This window comes from Microtus oregoni, unplaced genomic scaffold (assembly GCF_018167655.1).
Source record: "Microtus oregoni isolate MIOR12 unplaced genomic scaffold, Mior012 000013F_ref0000133, whole genome shotgun sequence".
In the NCBI taxonomy this organism is placed as follows: Eukaryota; Metazoa; Chordata; class Mammalia; order Rodentia; family Cricetidae; genus Microtus; species Microtus oregoni.
In genome coordinates, this window is record NW_024543072.1 from 11,830,477 (window position 1) to 11,852,411 (window position 21,935).

The 21,935-nt window shown below is 50.1% G+C and overlaps 1 protein-coding gene across 1 annotated transcript; it reads right to left on the reverse strand.

Moving 5' to 3' along the window:
- Positions 1 to 17,449: 17,449 nt before the first annotated feature.
- Sncg (synuclein gamma) lies at positions 17,450 to 21,574 on the reverse strand. The gene is made up of 5 exons (XM_041662920.1): positions 21,358 to 21,574; positions 20,550 to 20,591; positions 20,164 to 20,291; positions 18,024 to 18,089; positions 17,450 to 17,742 (listed from the first exon to the last, which is right to left on the reverse strand). Exons 1-5 carry the CDS (start codon positions 21,476 to 21,478, stop codon positions 17,722 to 17,724), a joined length of 378 nt encoding a protein of 125 aa, XP_041518854.1. The 5' UTR covers positions 21,479 to 21,574; the 3' UTR covers positions 17,450 to 17,721.
- Positions 21,575 to 21,935: the final 361 nt, after the last annotated feature.

The window sequence follows — 21,935 nt, forward strand, 5'->3', positions numbered from 1 at the left end:
GTGAGGCACGAAGGAATGGGTGATGGTGCTCGTGGAAGTCCAGGCATGTGGACATCGGAGGATCCCCGGGGGATGACACTGGTGTCAGAACGCTGGCCGCAGACTCTTCCTGAAGCTAAGTTTTGAAAGACAGAAGGGTCTTGGCAATACCTTGGGAAAGGAAGGGCTCTCCCTCCTGTACCTCCTCCCAAATGCTGCTGTAAGAGATGTTCTGCTCCATACTGGAGTCTCAGGTCCCTGGCAGAGCATCTTTCTATCTCCCAGTACTCAGGCGCACTCCTTATGTTCCTCCTCCACCTCCCAAATGTTCCCATCCTCCCCATCTGCAGCATAGTGAGCAGAACTAGGGAGCCAATCACAGTATATGCGACTAATTTCACAGAAGTATATCAATTTAACTAAATGATTTAAAGTTGTCTCATTTAATAATCAGTCATTTGCATTTGAGTTTGTTTAGTTTTGTCTCTGGTTTTGTTTTTGTTTCTTTTGAGGCAGGGTCTCATATAACCCAAGCTGGCCTTTAATTCACTACATAGCTAAGGATAGCCCTGAACTCCTTATTTTGAAATGAATTTAAATTAGTTAACTGAATTAAACTGAACAGACTAGCTAGGCATGGTGATTCACAATTATAATCCTAGCATTCAACAAAGTGGGGCAGGAGGATTACAGTTTGAATTTGAGGCTAATCTCGGCTGCAGTGTGAGATCCTATCTCCGAATAAAACACAACACTAGATCAAGTAGGCTCTGGGTGAAGAGTATTTACTGTGCTTGTGGGGGACCTGGGTTTGGCTCCTACCAGCCCACAGAGGCTCTCAACTGTTTATGACTGCAGTTCTAGGAGATCCAAGGCCCTCTTCTGACCTCTGTGGGCTCATGCACACATGCGGCACACACACAGACACTCAGACATAAAATGAATAATCAATTGTAAGATACTAGATAAGCTAAAGGCTTTATTGGAGTTCCACCAACTGTCCCCCTAATGTCCTTTTGTGGTTCCAGAGTTTTATCTAGGTTCACACTGCATTTGGAGGTTACTTTTTTGGCTCCTATAGTTTCTTGGGGTGACTTCCCAAAGCTATGCTTGCTTCTCTCTCTCTCTCTCTCTCTCTCTCTCTCTCTCTCTCTCTCTCTCTCGACCCTTGATACTTTTAACTGGTCCTGATCAGGATTTGTCAAATGTTCTTTGAGCTGGGTTTGACTTCCCATGACTGGACAGAGATTAAAGTGTATTTGGCAAGACTACCTCAGAGCTGGCTCACATCTGAAATACCAGCACCTGAGAGGCTAACATAGCAGGATCTGTGAGTTCCAGGCCAGCCTGGGCCACAGAATTTGAAGATGAATTGGGGTATAGTGAGATCCTGCTTCAAAAAGAAAAATACCTTAGACATGCATCTTCCACATAATGGTAACTTTCTTTCTTTTTTTCTTTCTTTCTTTCTTCCTTCCTTTCTTCCTCCCTTCCTTCCTTTCTTCTTCCTTCCTTCCTTCTTTTCCTTCCTCCCCCTTCTCTCTTCCTTTCTTTTTCATTCCTTTTTTTTTTCCAAGACAGGATTTCTCCGTGTAGCCCTGGCTGTCCTGGAACTCTATAGACCATGCTAGCCTCAAACTCACAGAGATCTACCTGCTTCTGCCTCCAGAGTTCTGGGGTTAGAGACATGCACCACTACCATCTCCAAGCAAACATTTCTGTCTTAACAGTTTGCAGGTGTCCGCCACAGAGAGCCAAGTAACTTCGCTTTGCCATGTAGCCAGTCTCCAGAACCATCTCATCCTGCAAAGTGGAAACACCTTCTGGCCACCCCTTCCTCCTAGTCTCAGACAGCCAGCATGGTATTGGCTGTCTGATGTGCCTGTTTGCTTTACACAACACAGATATGCAAAATCAGAAACACTTTTGTAACTTGTTTATTTCATAGTATAATGTCTTCAAGACCCCTCCATAAAGTACCATAGGTCAGAATTCCTTTTCCCGGGTCCTTTTCTGAAAATTATCTGGGCTAGCAAGCAGGCTTATTGGGTAAAGGCCCTTGCTATGAAAGTCTGGATACCCTGAAATCTGAGCTCAAACCCCAGAACCCATGTAAGAGGGGAAGGAGAGAATCAACTCCACAAAGTTGTTCTCTGACCTGTAAATGTCTGCACATGTACCCAGACTCACAATAATAAATTTTAAAAGTAAGTATTTATTTTATATGTATGTGTGTGTGCCCGAGTATGTATATGTACAACATGTGTAGGGTAGGAGTACACAGAGGTCAGAAGAGGGCAGAAGATCCTCTGAAGCTGGAATCATAGGCTGTTTTATAAGCTGTTATGTGGGGAAATTAAACCTGGGTCTGACGTGGGATTCCCCTCTGTATGCTGTGAATACTGTTGGTTAAAAAAGAAGCTGTTTTGGGACTGTGATAGGGTAGAGCAGAGCTAGGTGGGGAAAACTAAACTGAATGCTGGAAGAAAGAAGGCGGAGTCCATGAGAAGCCATGTAGCCCCACTGCAACTTTACCCAGTAAGCCACAGCCACATGGCGATACACAGATGAATAGAAATGGATTGAATTAAGATGTAAGAGTTAGCCAGTAGGAAGCTAGACTAATGGGCCAAGCAGTGGTTTAATTACTTCAGTTTCTGTGTGGTTATTTCAGGGCCAAGCAGCCGAAAATGAACAAGAAGCCTCTTACAAATGGGTCCTCTAGCAAGAGCAGCAGCAATAAGTACTTTAACTGCTGAGCCATCTCTCCAGCCCCCAAATGTGTATGTATGTGGAGGGAGTGTTTTTGTTTTTTGAGACAAAGCCTCTCTATGTATTTCTGGCTATCCTGGAGCTCTGTAAGTTAGTCACACTGGCCTTGAACTCACAGAGACCTTCTCAACTCTGCCTTCTAGGTGTTGGGATTAAAGATGTGCACCTCTATATCTGGTCTCCCAAATATTTTTTTATATTTATTTATTATGTGTACAATATTCTGTCTGTGTGTATGCCTGCAGGCCGGAAGAGGGCACCAGACCCCATTACAGATGGTTGTGAGCCACCATGTGGTTGCTGGGAATTGAACTCAGGACCTTTGGAAGAGCAGGCAATGCTCTTAACCTCTGAGCCATCTCTCCAGCCCCCTCCCAAATATTTTTTAAGGGAAAACTGGGGCTAGAGAGATGGCTCAGTAGTTAAAAGCACTCGCTGCTTTTTCTGAGGACCAGGTTTGGTTTCCAGCACCCATGTTGTGGCTCACAAAGTCTGTGATTCAGTTCTAGGGAATCTGATGTTTTGTCCTCCACAGGCAAAGCAAGCATGTGATACCCATACATACATGCAGGCAAAACACTCATACATACAAAACAAAAATAAATAACTCAAAAAATACTAAAGCAAAATAAAAGACAAACTGACTGTTCCTCAAGCAAGCATCAGCTCCCAGTTACCTGCAGTAACTGCTTCTGTGTTTTGCCCACGGCTACCCATTGCCTTGTCTTTTCCACTCTCACTGCTTGGAAATCTACAGTAAGGTTTCTCCTTCCCATACTTATTTAATCCCTAACGTGTGCATGTCACGGTGGACTCACAGCTACTTACTTCAGATGAGGGGTTTTATTCCCATGCCGCTGATTTGGGGAACCGTGTCCTCAAAGGAACCTTGAAGAGGTGGATCTACTGATGCCAGCAAACTGAGGATGCGCCTGAATTCCTGATCCTCTTGCCACAGCTTCCCAAATCTTGGCAATAGAGGTGTATGCAACCACACCCCGTGACAGTATGGACTTTTTAGCTTCATGTGGTTCACAGCCTCATACACACTTATACCAATTCTCCTCATGCCCTTCTGCTCCCACTGACCTCTTCTCAACAAGGGATTTTTTTCTTCCCAAGACAGGGCCATACTCTGTGGCCTTTGTTTTCTTTTTTTTTTTTTTTTTGTGGTTTTTCGAGACAGGGTTTCTCTGTGGTTTTGGAGCCTGTCCTGGAACTAGCTCTTGTAGACCAGGCTGGTCTCGAACTCACAGAGATCCGCCTGCCTCTGCCTCCCGAGTGCTGGGGCCTTTGTTTTCTAAGACAAGATCTTCAGTACAGTCCAATTGTAGCCAGCCTGACCTCGAACACATGATCATCCTGCCACAGGCTCCTGAGTACATAGATAAATTGCATTACATAGATAAGCGCCGCCATTCCTGGCAGTTATTTGTAATAGAATTTGGTTCCTTTGTTAACGTTTCTGTTCCACTTTGGGGTCCTGTCCCCCCCCAACATTCTAGTTTGTTTTCACTATTTTACCTAGTATCAGAGAGACACAGAGACGGAGAGAGAGAGAGAGAGAGAGAGAGAGAGAGAGAGAGAGAGAGATGAGGTGGGGAAAAATGTCTCCCTAGCTCTACTACCTTGTTATGGCTTTCCTCTGTTTTTGCTTCTTCCCTTCCTCTCTACTGCCCCCTGTAGGTCACCAATGTCCTCAGTTTCTGAAAAAACAAGACAGACTTGTATGGTTTCTTACAGCACATATAGCAAGCATACTATACGCATTTTTTGTTTTTGTTTTTCGAGACAGGGTTTCTCTGTAGCTTTGGAACCTGTCCTGGAACTAGCTCTTGTAGACCAGGCTGGCTTTGAACTCACAGAGATCCGCCTGCCTCTGCCTCCTGAGTTCTGGGATTAAAAGTGTGCGCCACCACCACCTGGCACTATATGCACTTTTATATCTTACTTTTGTCTGCTTAACTGTGAAAATGTTTTTTTAGGCGAGGTCTCATGACGCAGCCGAGGCTAGCTCCAAATTCCAAGGCTAACATGGTCTCTGTACCTCAGCTTTCTGGGAGCATGGACTGCAGGCATGTGCCATTGTACCCGTTTCAAAATGTATTACTTTACTTATTTGGTGCGTGTGTGTTCATCAGGGTTGGGGGAAAGTACCTTTTCCTATGGAGCCATCTCATCAATCTGAAAGACGCTTGAAGACCAGGCTGTCCTTGAACTCAAAGATCTGCCTGCCTCTGACTCTCAAGTGCTTTAATTAAAGGTGTGCACCACCACTGTCCAGCTAAGCCCACTGGTTTTTAACTATGAAAAAGCATACTAAAATCACATTCCACATAAGTAAATCCCACCAGAAAAGCTCAGTTCAGAGAAGGCACAGGAAAATTATCACCCAGTCTTTCAACATGAATTTTAAAAAGAACAGAAGATGCTTAATAAACAATAATGGTGATGAAAAAAGTCTGTCAATCAGAAATATCAGAATTCTGAGGTGAGGTGGCCCCCCCGAATAGGAGTGGTGTGAAGGGTCTTACAGAGGCGATGAGTAAGACAGAGAGGTGGAGATGTAACAGGCAAAGCAGAGATGAGGACCATAAGAAGCGCAACGGGGTTAGGCGGTAATGGCGCACGCCTTTAATCCCAGCACCCAGGAGGCAGAGACAGGCAGATCTCTGTGAGTTCAAGACCAGCCTGGTCTACAGAGCTAGTTCCAGGCTCCAAAGCTACAGAGAAACCCTGTCTCATAAGAAAAAAACACCATGATAGCCCACAGCTCTGACCCAAGACTAGGGAGGCCATGAGTTTCTGGACAGTTTGGGCTACAAAGTGAAGCCCCATACACACCTCTCTGCCAGAGAGGGAGGGAGAGAGAGAGAGAGAGAGAGAGAGAGAGAGAGAGAGAGAGAACTGAGTAAGCTCAGTGGAGCACAAGGCTTGGACTCAATCCCCACACCCGGCCCCGCCCCACACCCCAAACACACAAAACCACTAAAAACCAAAACAAAACAGAACACAAGAAATATAGACCTCCAGACACCCTGGGAGGAGGATGTAAGTTCGTACCACTGTGGTGAGAAACGGTATGGTGACCCCTTGAAATACTGAAAACAGTACAAAGTTCTATAGGACCCAGTGCATCTTCTTCTGGTCACATACCCAAAGGAAATGAAAGCGGTGTCTCAAAGAAATACCCACACTATGATGCTCACTTCAGGATTAGTCACAACAGCCAAGATCTGGGAGCGGCCAGATGTCCATCAACAAAGAGTGACAGAGCTAGGTGTGGTGGTGCTTGCTAGCAGTCCTGGACTCCCGGACTTCACAGGCAGAAGCAGGAGCATCAGCAGCTCAAGGTCAGCCTCAACTATGTTGTGAGTTCAAAGCTAGCACTGGTTACAGGAGACCTAGTCTCAAGAAAACAAACAAACAACAAACAAACAAAACCAAGCAACAAAAAAGTGGCCGGCAACAGTTCAGTACATACGCACAATGCAATTCTGCTTTAATAGAAAACTGTCATTTGCAGTAACAAGGACTTGGATATTATGCTAAGTGAAATAATCAAAGTGTAGAAAGGCAAACATTGAATGGTCTCACTTGTATATGGCATCTACAAAAGCCAAATGCAGACCTGTGCTGGGGGTGTGGCTCAGCTGGTAGAAGACTTGCCTCCCATGTATAAAGCACCGAGTCCACATCCCCCGCACAACATAAGCCAGACATGATGGCAGGTACCTATAATTGCAGCACTCAGGTATAGGCAAGAAAGGTCAGGTATCCAAGGTCATCCTCAACTATAGGCCAGCCTGGAGCACAGAAGCCCCTGTTTCAAAACAATAAGCAAACGAAAACCCCAAGCTGAAAATCCAACCATTTTACACCCTATAATGATTAGTGAACGACAGGTTATTTCAGGTTGCCTCTGTGGAAGGATTAAGGCAGAGGCTTGCCAATTGAAACTGGCCTGTTTGGTAACTGGGCTCTAGTCCAGGCATCCAGGAGAGAGAGAGACAAACAGAAGAGTTTGGTCTTGGTGGTGCTCTGACTTGAGCTTGGGTGACTCCATTTTGATTTTTTTGTTAGTTTGTTTTTGTTTTTTGAGCCAGGGTCTCTCTGCACAGCACTGGCAACCCTGAAACTCACTATGTGAACTAGGCTGTCCCCGAGTTTACAGAGACCCTCCTGCCTCCTGCCTCTGGCTGCTTCTCAAGCGCTGGGATTAAAGGTATGTGCCGTCACACCCGGCCCTCCATTTTGATTTTTTGTTTTGTTTTGTTTATTGAGACAAGGTTTCTCTGTATAGCTTTGGAGTCTGTCCTGGAACTTGATCTGTAGACCAGGCTGGCCTCGAACTCACAGAGATCTGCCTGCCTCTGCCTCTGCCTCCGGAGTGCTGGGATTAAAGGCATGTGCCATCACTACCCAGCTCCATTTTGACTTTTAACCTGGTCTTAGTGGGTGTTTAGTTCAAAACAAGGCTTACTGTAATGTGTATTTGCCAAGATCAATACTATTAGCAGTGGATGTTCCCGGTTGTCCCAGCCCGGGTCAAGCGTTTCCAGGATTTGCACATGAAGCAAGATCAGTGTGTGTGGATCAAAGGGATAGAGCAGATGAAAGAGAGACACACTGTTCAAACTGACATCGCACCCCAAGAGCGAAACGACTCAAGGGTCATTGTTTGGGGCTTCCTTTTATGGGGCTCAGGAGAGGTTAGTAGGCTGTAGTTTCTACTTTGATTGATAGATTAGGCAATATATTGTTTTCTTACTGAACCTATCCCATCCATAATGCATCTTATTTTAATTATATGCGTGCCCAATTATACCTCAACAGAAAGCGATAGATAGGGAATTCTCCCCAAAGGTTACTAGAGGACACAGTTTTGTCTCACTGCGCAGGCTCAATTCCAGTTCCGGCCAGACTGGCTCTTCTGTTCTTCATACCTGGATAGGGCAGAAATTCCCTATATTTGACTGTTACTGGGGGTGGGGAAACATATTGTTGTTTAGAAATAGGGTTTTATGTAGCCAGATGCAGGTGTAGGTCTCGGGGTTCAAGGCTGGTAAGAACCTTTGGAGAGGGGTGTGTGTGAGTATACAGTAGAAGCAGATGAGTGAACGAGGCTTTTGCTGTGGAGGGTACTGTTACAGGAGGAGAGAGTGTGCATAGCAAAAAACAAAAGGCAGTTAGGGAGGGGGATGACCAGGGAGCTCAATTATCTCCTGCTCAGACCCAACCTGTTAAAAACTCAGGACACCCAGATCTCAGGGCCTGGGCCTCTATTTCCAGCTGCTTTGTAAGAGGCTGAGGCTGGAGCAGCACAAAGTCAAGGCCTCCCTAGGATACAAAATAAGTTCCTAGCCTGGGGGTGGCGCATGTCTTTAATCCACTGGAGGCAGAGTCAGGCAGAACTCTGAGTTCGAAGCCAGCCTGGTCTACAATAGCTAGTTCCAGGACAGGCTCCAAAGCTACAGAGAAACCTTGTCTTGAGGTTTTTAGTGAGAGTTCCCTACTCAGGATAAAGGAGTAATATAACTTAGTGGTAGAATCTGTGTCTAGCATGTGTGAGGTACATAGCCCCTTCCACCCAGGAAGGCTTACGTGTGTGTGTGTGTGTGTGTGTGTGTGTGTGTGTGTGTGTGTGTGTGTGTAAGGGCTTTGCCTGCATGTATGCACATGTATGTGTACCCTGTGTATGCAGTGTTCTTGGAGCCAAGAAAGGGCACTGGATCTCCTGGAACTGGATGGCATTCTACAGGACTGTGAGCACCACGTGGGCGCTGGGAACCAAACCCAGGCTCTCCACAAGAGCAGCGAGTGCTCTGACTGCAGACCCATCTCTCTTACAGCCCCGCCTTTCTTTTTCAACTTTGATTTTCACATTTTTAAAAACAGAAAATGCCATACATACTGGAATAGCATAAATCTCTGTGGGCCCTTTACTCAGATCCCAGATATCTTATCATTGTTTCAGTCTTGAGAACACTTCTGGAGAACTGACTCCAACCAATCGAGAGACAGCCAAAGGACTGACTGGAAGCTTTTCCTATCTCCATTGGTAGATCTAAGCCAAAAACAAAGGAGTGGCTCAGGGTTGGGCACTGGAATGTAAGCCTGTTTTCACCAAGCAGAAAAGAGAGAGCTACAGGGAAGAAAGGGGAGGAAGGGAGACTGGGAAGTAGGGAATTCTGCTCTGGCCTGTTTGCTGTCTGGGGGGGGGGGGGGGGGGGGGGACCTCAAGACTGGGAAGTTGCCAGCTATTTGTAACCCAGAACTGGGGAGGTTGAAGTTTAGGAGCGTGGAGAGTTAAATAACAGCCCAAGCTGTTCTGTGAGGTTCTGTCTCAAAATAAGTAAATAAACATGTAAACACATAAACACATACATGCATACACACACATACATTACATACATACATACATACATACATGGCTTTGGCTGCAGAGCAGTTAAGAATGAGTGATGCTCTTGCAGAGGACAAAAGCTCAGGTCCCAGCACCCTTGTCCTTACTCAGCTCCTGACCTCCTGGGGGATCTGCTGCCTCTGGCTTCCTCAGGCACCTGCAGCCACATGTGTTGGGGGGGAGGGAGCATGTGCATGTGTGTGCATGCGTGCACGTGTATGTGCTCTGCCAAACTGAGAGGAGAACCAAGGAAGAACCAGGTGCAGCTAGGCAAGCGTCGCTTGTGAGTGAATTGCAGATGCCAAAAGGAGAGTGTGGGGACAATGGCCCCCCGAAGAAGAGCTTGACCTGATGGTCTCCGGAAAGGAACTAAAGGGGATGATGTGGGATTGAGACTGAGAGGAAGGGGACACCTGAGAGAGAGCTGGGTGGCGAGTGCCTGGCTTTGGAGTGCACGTAGCATGGAGAAGACTTAGCTTTCTGGTCAACAGAATCTATTGGAACAGAAACCCTAGTTCAAAAATGGGTCTTCAGCCAGAACAGTGGCTGCTACAGAATTGGCAGAAGCTGGGGATTGGATAGAGGACTCCAGACAGCACAGAGGGCTCCACTCCTGCTATCCTGATCAGTGAGGTAGCCTTCCCCTTTGTGTCCTGGATTGCCGGTGCTCACCGCAGTTCTAGGAACTATTCCAAGCTATAACATTCATAAGAAAGGTGGGGTCATTTCTTTCCTTGTTCCTTTGTTTCTTTTCTTTTCTTTTGTTTTTATTTGTTGTTGTTGTTTTTGTTTTTTCAAGACAAGGTTTCTCTGTAGCTTTAGAGCCTGTCCTGGAACTAGCTCTTGTAGACCAGGCTGGCCTCGAACTCACAGAGATCCGCCTGCCTCTGCCTCCCAAGTGTTGGATTAAAGGCGTGCTCCACCATTGCCTGGCTTCTTTTCTTTTTTGAGATAGGGATTCTTTGTGTAACAGGTGTCCTAGCTCTCCTGGAACTAACCAGGCTGGCCTTGAACTTACAAAGATCTGCCTGCCTCTGCGTCCCCAGTCCTGGGAGTAAAGTCATGTGCCACCATTATTATTAAAGACAGGTGCATTATTATGCCCCTGGCCCCCTTATTTCTTTTTTTTTGTTTGTTTGTTTTTTTGTTTTGTTTTGTTTTTTCGAGACAGGGTTTCTCTGGTTTTGGAGCCTGTCCTGGAACTAGCTCTTGTAGACCAGGCTGGTCTCGAACTCACAGAGATCCGCCTGCCTCTGCCTTTTCTAGACCCCCCTGGTCCCACAGGCTTGACTTCTCCCTTCCCTTCCTAGCAAGAGCTGCCCCCCACCCATGCCAAAAGCAAAACAGGTAAGAGGCAGTGGACATGAGCCCCTGGAGTTTATGCCTGCGTCACGCTGGGCAAGGATGAACAACAGAAAGACAATGGGGCATTGAAGACTCAAGCTCATCAGTTTCTTAGTGTGGTCCCAACTGTCTCATGACCCAGTCCTGTAAGTGAGTTCTTATAGAGATGCCAGAAGCCCTCAGACAGCTCGAGGTGTCTCTTAAAGGGCCTTCCCTTTGAGCTGGAGGTAACTGTACCATCTCATTTTACACACTTGGGGACACCTTCTTTGGGGGAACAGTCAACCATATGAATCCAAGTATGGAGGCAACCCTGGGTGAGGATGGAAGAGGCAAAAGGGTGGTTGTGAATGGCAGCCTGGGGCCAGTTTGTATAGGAGGCTATTTTTTCCTAATCTCCGCTCCTGCAGAACTAGGAAGGGCATGGTCCTTGTTTTTTGTTTGTTTGTTTGTTTGTTTGTTTGTTTTTGGCTGAAGTGATAAACCTTTGCGCACCATTTGGGAGAAGGTACTACTGTGGGCGACAATAACTGCATAAATGTCAGGAGATGGGAAAAGAGGCAAGCAGAGGTCCCCTGGGGTGTGGCAGTGTTTCTGATGAATGGATGCTTGGGTGTAGCCTCACCCTGCGGCGTCTGTGAGTCACTTAGCAGCAGGGCGCGCCCAAGCTGAGGTCCCGCGCGTGGACACGTGTTGAGAGTTGGGAGGGAGCTGGCTTTGCAGGATCCCTACTCCATCTGTAACTTGCCGGAAGAAAATCTCTAGCTTCGTTCTGGACCAGAAGTTCCTAGTTAGTTCTAGAAGAATAGGGAGTTTAAGGGAGGTTGGGCGCACTGTGCTCCCAGGTCACCGGCCAGGCCCTCTGCACGCTTGCTTCCTTCTTTGGAGTCAGGGCTCCGCCTGGCGGCCGCGATCAAAACACCAGGCAATTCCCCCTTGGTGAGTCACCGCAGGGTGTGGCCCGATGCTCAGCTGCCGCGGTCCCGCACCGCCTCCCGCCGCCCAGGGTCCTCGCAGGCGCCCGCCCCCCTCTCCCAGCCTTCTTCAGCACCTCGTCACGCTTCAGAGAGGAGTCCTCAAAGGATTAGGGGACGGGGTATCCCCATCCTAGGTGCAACTTGCTTCCCAAAGCAAGGGAAACTTTGATTTGGGGAGCTAATGAGTAGTAAGGCGGCGGAGAGGATGGGAAACCCGCCCCTAACGGCGACAAAGAGCTGGGCCTCGCTTGGCTACATCACTGAACCCAAAAGAAGGATAATAGGAGCTTTAATTAAGGGCAGATCAAGGAGGCACCAGTTGAGCAGAGCTCCGGGCCAAGTTCTGCAGATCCCAGACCGGAAAGAAGTGCCCAGTCTCCTCACTGCTGATGGCTGAAGTCTTTGCTCGCTTTGTCAGAGGCTGGTTAACAGCCTGGTTCATGGGCGCCTGGCAGCGCCGTCCAAGCCTGGGAAAGGAAGTGGGACGCAGTAAAGGCAGTGCCCTGGGGATCCATTGCTCTGCAGAGTTAAATCTGGTTAAAGTATGCTCCCCAGGGACCCCACTTTCCAGTCGTTGAGGGCAGAGCGGCTAACACTTTGCCAGGGTTGGAGCCTCTGAGGAGTGTGCACCCCTCTCCCTCACCCTCCACCCGCTAACACCGTGGGACTTTTCTGTGGTGTCTCACTCTCTCCACTCGTTGGAACAAAAAGTTTGTGTCCTTAGCTCCAAGTCAATAACATGAAGTCCCTTGCCTTAGGCCAGAAAGACAACGAGCCCTACTCCTGAAGTACGTCTTAGTCCCATCTGCCCTGGGACAGGTGGAGGTCTTTCAGTAGGCTGAGGTCCATCTCAGCGGACCTTTTACCACAGCCTGGTGTATGAGGGAAGCTGCGCTTGGCACCTCCTCAGATGGGCTCCATCAACCCCCAAAGCACTGGCCCAGGTGGGTGTCCGATGGCACCTCCGTCTCAGGTAGACAAAGTCCAAAGATTCCACACTGCAGATAACTGCGGCCCCGCTGGTGTGCCCTAGAAGGGTGGACCCACTGATGTTCAGGTAGGGCTCCACTCCCTGGCACCCTGGGCGTCTTCTACCTGCTGCTCCAGGTCTTTTGTACTGCCCTCGCTGGGGGCGGGGCTGGGGGTGGGGTTCGAGACAGGGTTTCTCTGCCTGTAGCTCTGGTTGTCCTGGAACTCTCTCTGTAAAACAGGTTGGCCTCGAATTCGGAGATCGGCCTACCTTTGCCTCCTGAATTAAAAGCATGCGCCACCAGCACCAGCCTGATTTTTAAGTAGCCCTGAGCCAGTTCACCCTGAGGAGGGAGCCGGGCGATGGTGGCGCACGCCTTTAATCCCAGCACTGGGGAGGCAGAGGTAGGCGGATCTCTGTGAGTTCGAGACCAGCCTGGTCTACAGAGCTAGTTCTAGACAGGCTCCAAAGCCACAGAGAAACCCTATCTCGAAAAACCAAAAAAAAAAAACAAAAAAAAAACAAAAAAAAAAAAAAACAACAACAACACCCTGAGGAGGGAGGGCAGGAGCAGGTCAGCAGGCAGATTACTGGGCTTTGCGGGGGAGGGGGGAATAGGGAGTAAGGGGGGGTACTTCCCTGAGGGTTCCTCAAAGGGAAGGAAAAGCTCTAAGTCGAGTGGGAAACACGACTCAGGAAAGCAGAAGGGCTAGAGGAGGGATCCAGGAGTCTACTCAGCCAGTGGACTGGGCTCCTTCCTCCTCAGCTGGGGGCTGCACCTGCTCATCCTGGGAGCTCAGAACTGGAGTCAATACTAATGGCTTTTTTTTTTTATTGAGCATTTCGAGAGCATGCTCACACACATGCACACACAATGCTTTGCAGTCTCTTGTGTAATTTTTAGAATCATACAGTGAGCTGGGATGACATGGGCTTATAGAAGGAAACTGAGGCAGGAAGGTCGGTAGGGATTTCCTCAAACTCTCCCGTCAGGACTCAAATCTAGTGCAATGGGTAAACTCGGGACCTGGTAAAGAACGCCTGTCTCTACCCACCATCTCTGGCACTGCAGGGTGGCTGTGTGCCCCCCCCCAAAGGACCCTGGGATCCAACCAGGATAGATAGGGAGGGTAAAGTCAAACCCCAAAGGGAGACTTTCTGTTCCTCTGTGTCAAGCAAAGGAAAGTGTCTGCCACAGGTCACCCAGTCCCACCGGCTAGGCAGAGGGCAGGAAGGCCCTGGGCTGCTCATTTGTTTGTTTTGTTTGTGAATTTTGGGGTTTTTTTTGTTTGTTTGTTTGTAGACAGGGTTTCTTTGTGCAACAGCCTGGCTGTCCAGGAACTTGCTCTGTAGACCAGGCTGGCCTCGAACTCACAGAGCTCCTCCTGCCTCTGCCTCCTGAGTGCTGGGATTAAAGGAGTGTGCACTGCTCCCCCAACCCCCCACCTCCCGCAGTTCTGCTTATCTTGATGTTTTCAGCCCTGAACTGGGAGGAGATGGACCTAGTGTACGTCAGTTTTTACTGCCAGTTCTAAACAAACATCCCTTAACTAAGTGCCTATCTGCATAGTGAAGCAGGACCCCAAGGCTAAGGTAACCTATGCCACTACCCTTAAAATATTGACAGGTCCAGTGAAGTAGCCTAGGTGACTGTCGTCATCACGACCCATGTGGCAGAGGTATATGTGCAGAAAGCAGGAAAAGAACTACTATGCAATTTATATGTGTTTAGTGACTTCCTTAATTCACTTCCTCTTTCAGGACAAGACCTCCCTTTAATCCTGTCGGGCCTGGAGCCGCTGTCTCCTGAGCTCAGCAAGTAGAGTTATTCACCTCTCCTGGTCTCCATTAGTGATATTTTGTTTGTTTGTTTTCTTTTTCCAAGACAGGGTTTCTCTTGTGTAGACCTGCCTGTCCTAGAACTCGCTCCATAGACCAGGCTGGTCTCAAACTCAAAGAACCTCCTGCCTCTGCCTCCCAAGTACTGGGATTAAAGGTGTGCACTACTACCGCCCAGACAGTGACATTAAAAAAAAAATATATTGAAAGAGTGTTTATTTTATCTGGCAGTGGTTGCACAGGCCTTTAATTCCAGCACTCAGGAAGCAGAGACAGATGAATCTCTGTGAGTTCAAGGTCAGCCTGGTCTACAGAGTGAGTTCCAGGGTAGCCAGGACTACATAGAGAAACTGTCTCAAAAAAAAATTATTCTGCATTTGTTTGTGTGTGAGAGCTCATGCATGTGCACACAGGTGTCCCACATTGTGAACGTGGAGGCTGGAGCGCTTGCAGGAATCAGTTATCTCTCTCCCCCTTGCAGTTCCAGGGATTGAACTCAGGTCATTAGACTCAGCAGCAAGCACTCTATCCCCTGAGCCATCCTGCTGGCCCCAAATTTATGATGGTTAAAGTCAACTAAAGGGGCTCAGTGGTTAAGAGCACTGACTGCTCTTCCAGAAGACCCAGGTTCAATCCCCAGCACCCACATGGCAGCTCACAGCTGTCTGTAACTCCAGCTCTGCAGGACCTGTTTTCCTCACATGGACATACTTTCCGGTGAAACACCAATGCACGTACAATAAGAATAAATTAACCATTTAAAGCCCAGTGTGATTGGTTCTTATCTGTAATCTGTAATTCCAGCACGTGGGAGACTAAGTCAGGAAGGATCAGTGCAAGTCGGAGGCTAACCTGGGCTACTGAGTGAAACCCTGGCTCAAAGAGCAAAACAAGAACAAAACCAAAAATACCCAAAAACAGCTGCACATGACCGCAGGGCTTGGGAAGTGGAGGCAGGAGGACGAGTTCACGGTGGTGCCCTTTGCCTTTCAACAGAGGGAAGTGGAGACAGGAGGGTCAGGAGTTCAAGGCCACTTTTTACCAGACTAGGTGACAGTCTTGTACAGAAAATAAAAGCAAATCATGGGTGTGGTGGCTCTGCCTTTAATCCCACCACTCAGGAGGCAGAGAGAGGCAGGCAGATTCTGCGAGTTAGAGACTAACCTGGTCTACACAGCTAGTTCCAGAACAACCAGAGCTACACAGTGAGACTCTGTCATAAAAAATAAGCAAAGCTAAATTTAAAGGGGAGAGGTGTGTGGAGAGATGGCTCAGTAGTTCTTTCAGAGAATCAGAAACTGTGGTCCCAGCATCTGTAAAGGGTGGCTCTGACCTGCCTGTAACTCCAGCTCTGAGGGGCTTGACACCCTCTTTTGACCTCTGGGGGCAGTGCACTTGTGTGCACAAGCCCACACTCAGATACACACATGCACAGCACATATAATTACTTTTTTTTTTTTTTTTTTTTTTTTTTTTTTGGTTTGTCAAGATAGGGCTTCTCTGTAGGCTTTTGGAGCCTGTTCTGGAACCCACTCAGTAGACAAGGCTGATCTTGAACTCACAGAGATCCGCCTACCTCTGCCTCCCAAATGCTAGGATTAAAGGTATGAGCCACCACTAAATATTTTTTTAAAAAATTCAATCATAAGCCGGACAGTGGTGGGTTTCTTGAGTAAGCTCAGGTCCAAGGTCAGAAAGGACATGGCCTTTCTTTTTCCAAAAGTTGGTCCAGAGCGTGTGTCTGGGGTGAACATCTGGGAACACTGCAGGCGTCTAGAAGCTGGAGAAGGGTATCCCTGGAGCAGGCTGGCCTTGATGCTTGTCATTTGAGTCCAGAACAGGGGTTGGGGGAGCAGAGACCTCTGCGAAGACGCCTGGGAGGTGAGAGACTTCCTAGGGCCAGGTCTTCCGCCCCAGTCACCCAAACTAACCTGTTCCTCCACTTTCTCTTCCAGCCCGGAGAGCTCCCAGGTGGGCACTACTTCCAGAGACTTGTGAGCTGGGGAGGAGGTGTCTGTAGAAACACCCTGCCTGCCCTCAGCCTCCTCTACCTCTTCCTCTTATCCGTGGGACCACCGACCCTCAGTTCTTTCTGTCTTCCTCAGGAACAGGTCCTGTGGCTCACCCACCTAGATAAGGAGCTCAGGGGCAGGCTGACAGGGCTGTCCTTGACCCCTGCTCCCCATTGCACCCTGGGTAAGAGACAAATGTCTCGGGCCAGTGTGGCCTCCAGTTCTGGCTTTGGCATTGGAGGTCTGGACAAATCTCTTCAAAGTTCAGAACCCAATCTAAGTGTCCAAGACAAGGATGAGACACCCGGGAAAAATCCCAAGGATGGGACAGCTTAGTACTGGATCCCAGTCAGGCTGTTCTGGAATTTTGGTGGGGTAGGGACTCGGACATAGCACCCTGGAGACCATGGCAGAGAGTGGAGTCAGGGGGTTCTGGAACAAGGCCATCTGGTTTGTGCCCAGTCCTGATGTGTCTCAGCTCTGTGCTGTTGGACAAACTGTTTAAACTCTCAGTCCCTTAATTCCTTCTCGAGGCTAACTATGATACACACGAACTGTGTGTGTTTATTCCTCTGCACTGAACCCATGGCCCCATGGTTGGTAGGCAAGCGTTCTACCACTGAGCTATATTCCCAGTCCCAAACATACCGTTTTCTTTAGTTAATGCTACCCTGTAGGCTCCTGGCTAGGCAGGAAAGGAAAACCCACCAGCCCGAAGATGCCTGGGGCCAGGCAGGAAGGGTGTCAGGGTCATTCTCTTTGCTGTGCCTTTGGTTGTCAGCGTGTTCCCGGGAAGGTGCCCCTGCCCCCATATGTAGCACAATAACTGAAACTGTGCAGTCACACCCTCTGCCCACCTGAGCTTCCTCAGACACAGTGAATCAGGCAGGTTGTGGGATCCACTCTAAAGGGGCGCTGAGGCTAAAACCCGATCTGTCCAGTTGCGCTCCTGTGGACAGGGTCAGCAGCCCCTTATCTGGGGAGCTGAAAGGCCACCCAACTGCTAAAGACGGTGGCGCTGTGGAGGGGGACAGTGCTCCTGAAGGTTCAGATTCCAGAAGAACTCTATGTCTTGAAGTGCACCCGGGGATGTTCAAGGGGCTTCGTGAGTGATGGCGCAGACCAGAGAAGAAGCAAGGGAGGGCATGGGGCTCAGGTTTTATTTGGAATCATTTAAAAAAAAAAATTACAGCAGCATCTGATCTTTGGGATCCAGAGGACCAAAGGGCAAAAGGAGCCAGCAGGGGCCGCTGGCGCTGGCAGTAGCGTGCGCGCGTGGATAGGCTTGTGGCACTCTGCTGGGGCGCAGAGAACGTGGGCAACCGGCAGGGCACTTTAGGTAGGGCACTTATTGTGCCAGGTGGGGACGGGATCCAAAGTAGAGGGGGTGTCCCTTGGGCCTCTGTGGCTGATGGCAGTCTCCTAGTCTCCTCCACTCTTGGCCTGGCAGCGAAGGGAGGAGAGGTAGGGAGGCAGAGATGGAAGAAGTGGGGGGGAGGAAGAGAGGGAGGGAGAGAGACCTGCACTCAGCTCCAGGCCCTCAGTTCTCCATTACCACGAGGAAAGGATCACTTATGAGGAGATTATGCACTCAGGCCCAGGATTGCCACACCCATGTCCCTGTGGAAGGCTGTGGAAAGTCTCCCACTCAGAAATGAAGGAGGTCTGTGTGACTCGGGTTTCCACTAGAGCTTTCTGGTGTGCCGTGGGATGCCTGCTCTTACCTCTTCATCCTCTCCTTGCTCTTTGGCCTCCTGGTCCTGGGCAGACGCGGGTTGTTCCAAGTCCTCCTACAGTGGGGTGCAAAAGGGACACAAGGCTATGGGAAGAGATACACTGACCCTCAGCTGCCAGGGCCTCCCTTCCGGGTCTCACAGATGAGCAGAGGCCTTTCATCGTTTTACTGTCCTTAGAACATCTGGAGGTGCCAGATTCCCAAGATTTCTGAGTGTACCAGATACCCTGCAAGCCAGCTTCATCTTCCACAAACAGAGCTGTCACGGGTACCTGCCTCCCAGCAGGCTTAGGTTCCTTAAGTGAGGAAGTCTGGGAGATGTGGAGTAAGGTTGGGAGTGGGCAGAGACCCTTGGATCACATGACCCCCCTCACTCTGAACAGTGGTATGCCATCACTGTTCACAGTACCCCGGAGCATAGGGGTCAGGACCTAGAAACTACTTCAAGGCCTCAGAGCACAACACGTTGGCAGGGCTCCTGCTTGCTCCAGGCCCCTCTTCCTGCCTTCTGGTCGTGCTCTGGACTCGGGCCTGTCTTCCGTCTCCTCTCTCTCCACAGCATGTGCTGACATGCTCAAGACAGCAGGGAGTTTAGAACAAGACTGATGGTCCCTCCAAAGTCCGTTCTCAGAGCCTGTGTTACCTCAGGACCCAAACAATGAGAGACAAAAGGACGCAGAACTTTCAGCCAGGATCATACAGAGCCAGGCTCTTTGGATGAAGGGCAAGCGACTGCTTGCCTGGGCATACTACCCCAAGAGTGGCGCCTGAACACCATGGCATGAGTGGCCAGACGGCCATGCTGCGCTTTTCTGAAGGTCACTGGTAGGGTGAGGTATGGTGTTACCGGGTAATGACTATGCCTTGGTACCGCTCAGCGGGCTCAGTAGTTTCTTCGGCGTTTAGCAAGGGGTAGCCTGAAACGAGCTCCCAGGATCCTTCTTGCTAGGGGCTCGGGAAGAGGCTTCCTGGGGTGCCCACCGCGTGCCTGGCAGAAATGCTTACTGGCATCCTTTCTCTGCCTTCCCCCGCAGTCCTGTGAGATGGTGCCATTTCAGACAAGGAATTGCGGGTCCGGATAGGATCTCTTTCCAAAGTCACACAGCCTGCACACTCCAGCGACAAGAGACCCTGTGCTGACCCCAGCAGCAAGTGTTTGGGGTGGGTGACCCCTCCTGTTTGACCCCCTCCTCAGAGCAGACTTCTGAAGTATTGACTGTGTGGGACTCTGGGGCTCCGCCACTGGGGCGGCCTGTTGTAAGTATGGGGGCTGAAGATAACAAGTCTTTGGACTCAGCTTCCTCTCAACCTCTATTCTGCACAGTCTACGCTCAGTCTTTCAAGAGCCCAGGAGCTGGCACTCATGGAAGCTCCATGCTCACACAGGCTAACCACGCGACCCAGACTCTTTAGGCTTTTCTCTCCACATCCTGTTTTGTGGAATGTGGGAGCCCATGCAAAAAGGGTAAGTGTAAAATGCTTAAAGCAGAGCTACTGGCGGGCAAGTGCTGAGACAGCTCCTACCTCTGGCCTCTATCCCTAGAGAGCCCGAGAGCCCTGATCGTTCAGCTGCCTGCCACACACGCATACATCGCATGCATACCCATCCGTGTTCATCTCCACCACCATCCCTACATCGCACGTACAACCCACGTGCTCACACAGACTTCAGCAGAGGGTGGCGTCAGAGCCCTGCTGCTTGTCTACCACAAGGGGGCAGTGTTCCCCCCACCACTTCAAGGGGAGGCAGCGGTCAGACCCTGAGACCGATGGAGGTTGCACAAAGGCTAACAGGTAGTCCTGGTGGTGGCTTGGAAGTTTTAGCCTGTCTAGAAGGCTGCCTTTCACCATATAGGGCCCTGAATTCACTTGAAAATGTATTTCCTATATTCCAAAAGTGATGGCCTGGGCATGGTTTGGGTGTTTGTGCATAAAACAAATCCCGAGTCCCCAATCCAGGGGTGTGGAAAGGATTCCAGATATGAACAGTTGTAAAAACAGTATGTCACCCAACACACACAATGAGTGCTACCTGTAACGTCAAGCAGCGTCTAACGCTTCTTCCCCATATGCCCAACAGTGTCTCCTGTTGCCAGGGAGCCCAGGGAAAGGACATGAGCCAGACTCACCTTGCGTACCACCCCAGCGGTGACCACGATGTTTTCTGCCTCCTCCACGGTCTTGCTGGCCACCGTGTTGACGCTGGTGACCACAGCTTCACTGACGGCACTGGCCTGCTCTTTTGTCTTCTCAGCCACTGCGGAGGATTCGGGCTGGACTCAGCCCTGAGCGTCTCCACCGCTGCCTTCCCAAGTTGGGGAGAACAACCCCTTCCCAGAGCTCGGATGTCTGACTTTTGGTTATTTCCATGCCATTCTCTGACACTAGGGCAGCAACAATGTGATGGATAGGAAGGGACGGGGTGGGGCCGGGGGGCACAGGAGCCTGCTCTGGCTTATCTTTAGGGAATATAGTAGTTTGGGTCACATGGGTCCCTGATTGTGGGTCGCCTTACCTGAGGTGACACTTTGTACCACGTTCTCCTTGGTCTTGGTGCCTGTCAGAGGGAAGAGGTGTTCAGGCAGTCAGGGCGAATAGCTGGATACCCTGGGGTGGGGGCGGGGCAGGAGGGAATGAGGATGCTATCTGGGGACAGTAGCCCCTTTAATGGGACATTTCCTGCTATGTCTGAAAGACAGAAGACAGACGGGAAGGAGACAGGACAGGAAGAAGGGACAAAGGAGATCAGGCCTGAGGTAGGGTCACTGGTGGGTCTATGGGCCTCACATGGGTGTGGCCCGGGCCTCAAGCGGGAGCTGAACAGGGCAGAGAAAGCTGAGTCACAGGCTTGGCCACCCCTGCCCCCTCTTTGGAGGGAGACCAGAGAGCTGGGTGGGTTGAACGCTTAACCGGGGCCCATCTCCACAGCCTACCCCTTTCCTCTAGTGGGGTCATGTGGCCTAGTTTGGCTGCAGCAGCTCCCATTGGAGAAGGCGGGGTCCACCTGAGCAGTTCACTGTCTCTGGGTCTCCAAGCGTAGGCGACCCCAGGCATGTGCGTGCTTTTGTACATACACACTCAGGTGGTCTGAGTGGCACCAAATCCTGCCCTAAAGACTTGAGAGTCCCACCCCCAAAGGTTCCAAAAACGGATATGAGCATATTCTCCAGAGTGTGGGGGACCCTGCTTCAACAATCAGGGTTTCACCTCTCTCAAAATGCTCCCCCGAATCTGGGGGGACTCAGCAGAAGGAAGGTAGTAGGAGCCGGTCTATATTAGGGAGCCCTCTGCCCCGCCCTGCCCCGCCCGACTGCCACACTCACCCACATACATGACTCCTTCCTTGGTCTTCTCAGCCGCTTCTGTCACTCCCTGCTTGGTCTTCTCCACAGCCCCCACCACACCTTCCTTGGCAATGGAGAACCCTTTCTTGAAGACGTCCATCGCGGTTGTGAGGATGGGACCTGACTGCTGCGAGCTCGGGACCGGAGCTGGCAAGTGCTGGCTGCAGCCGCTGTCCCTGCCGCCGCTGCCTCTTATTGACGTGGATGAAATATTGATGCTGTGGCTGCTGGCTGGAACCCGGCCAGCCCAGGGCGGGGTGGGGGCAGGGAGGGCGGGCTGGAGAAAGCATGCCCCAGGGGGGACACCAGAGAGCAGGTCCTGGGCCCCTTCTGGCTCAGTTCTGCCCTGCTGACTCCTGTTACCCCAGGGGAGGGGGTGCTTGCAGGAGGCCGAACATATCCTAACCTATCATTGTCCCTCCTTCACCCTTGGGAAGTCACGGGGGTCTTGTGCCCTGGATGTGGTGTGCAGAAGATAAGCATCTTGGCCTGTGCCTCAGTGTCCCAGGTTGGGCAGGTGTCCGGTAAGAGCCCACCCTGCAGGCTACTCTGGGTGT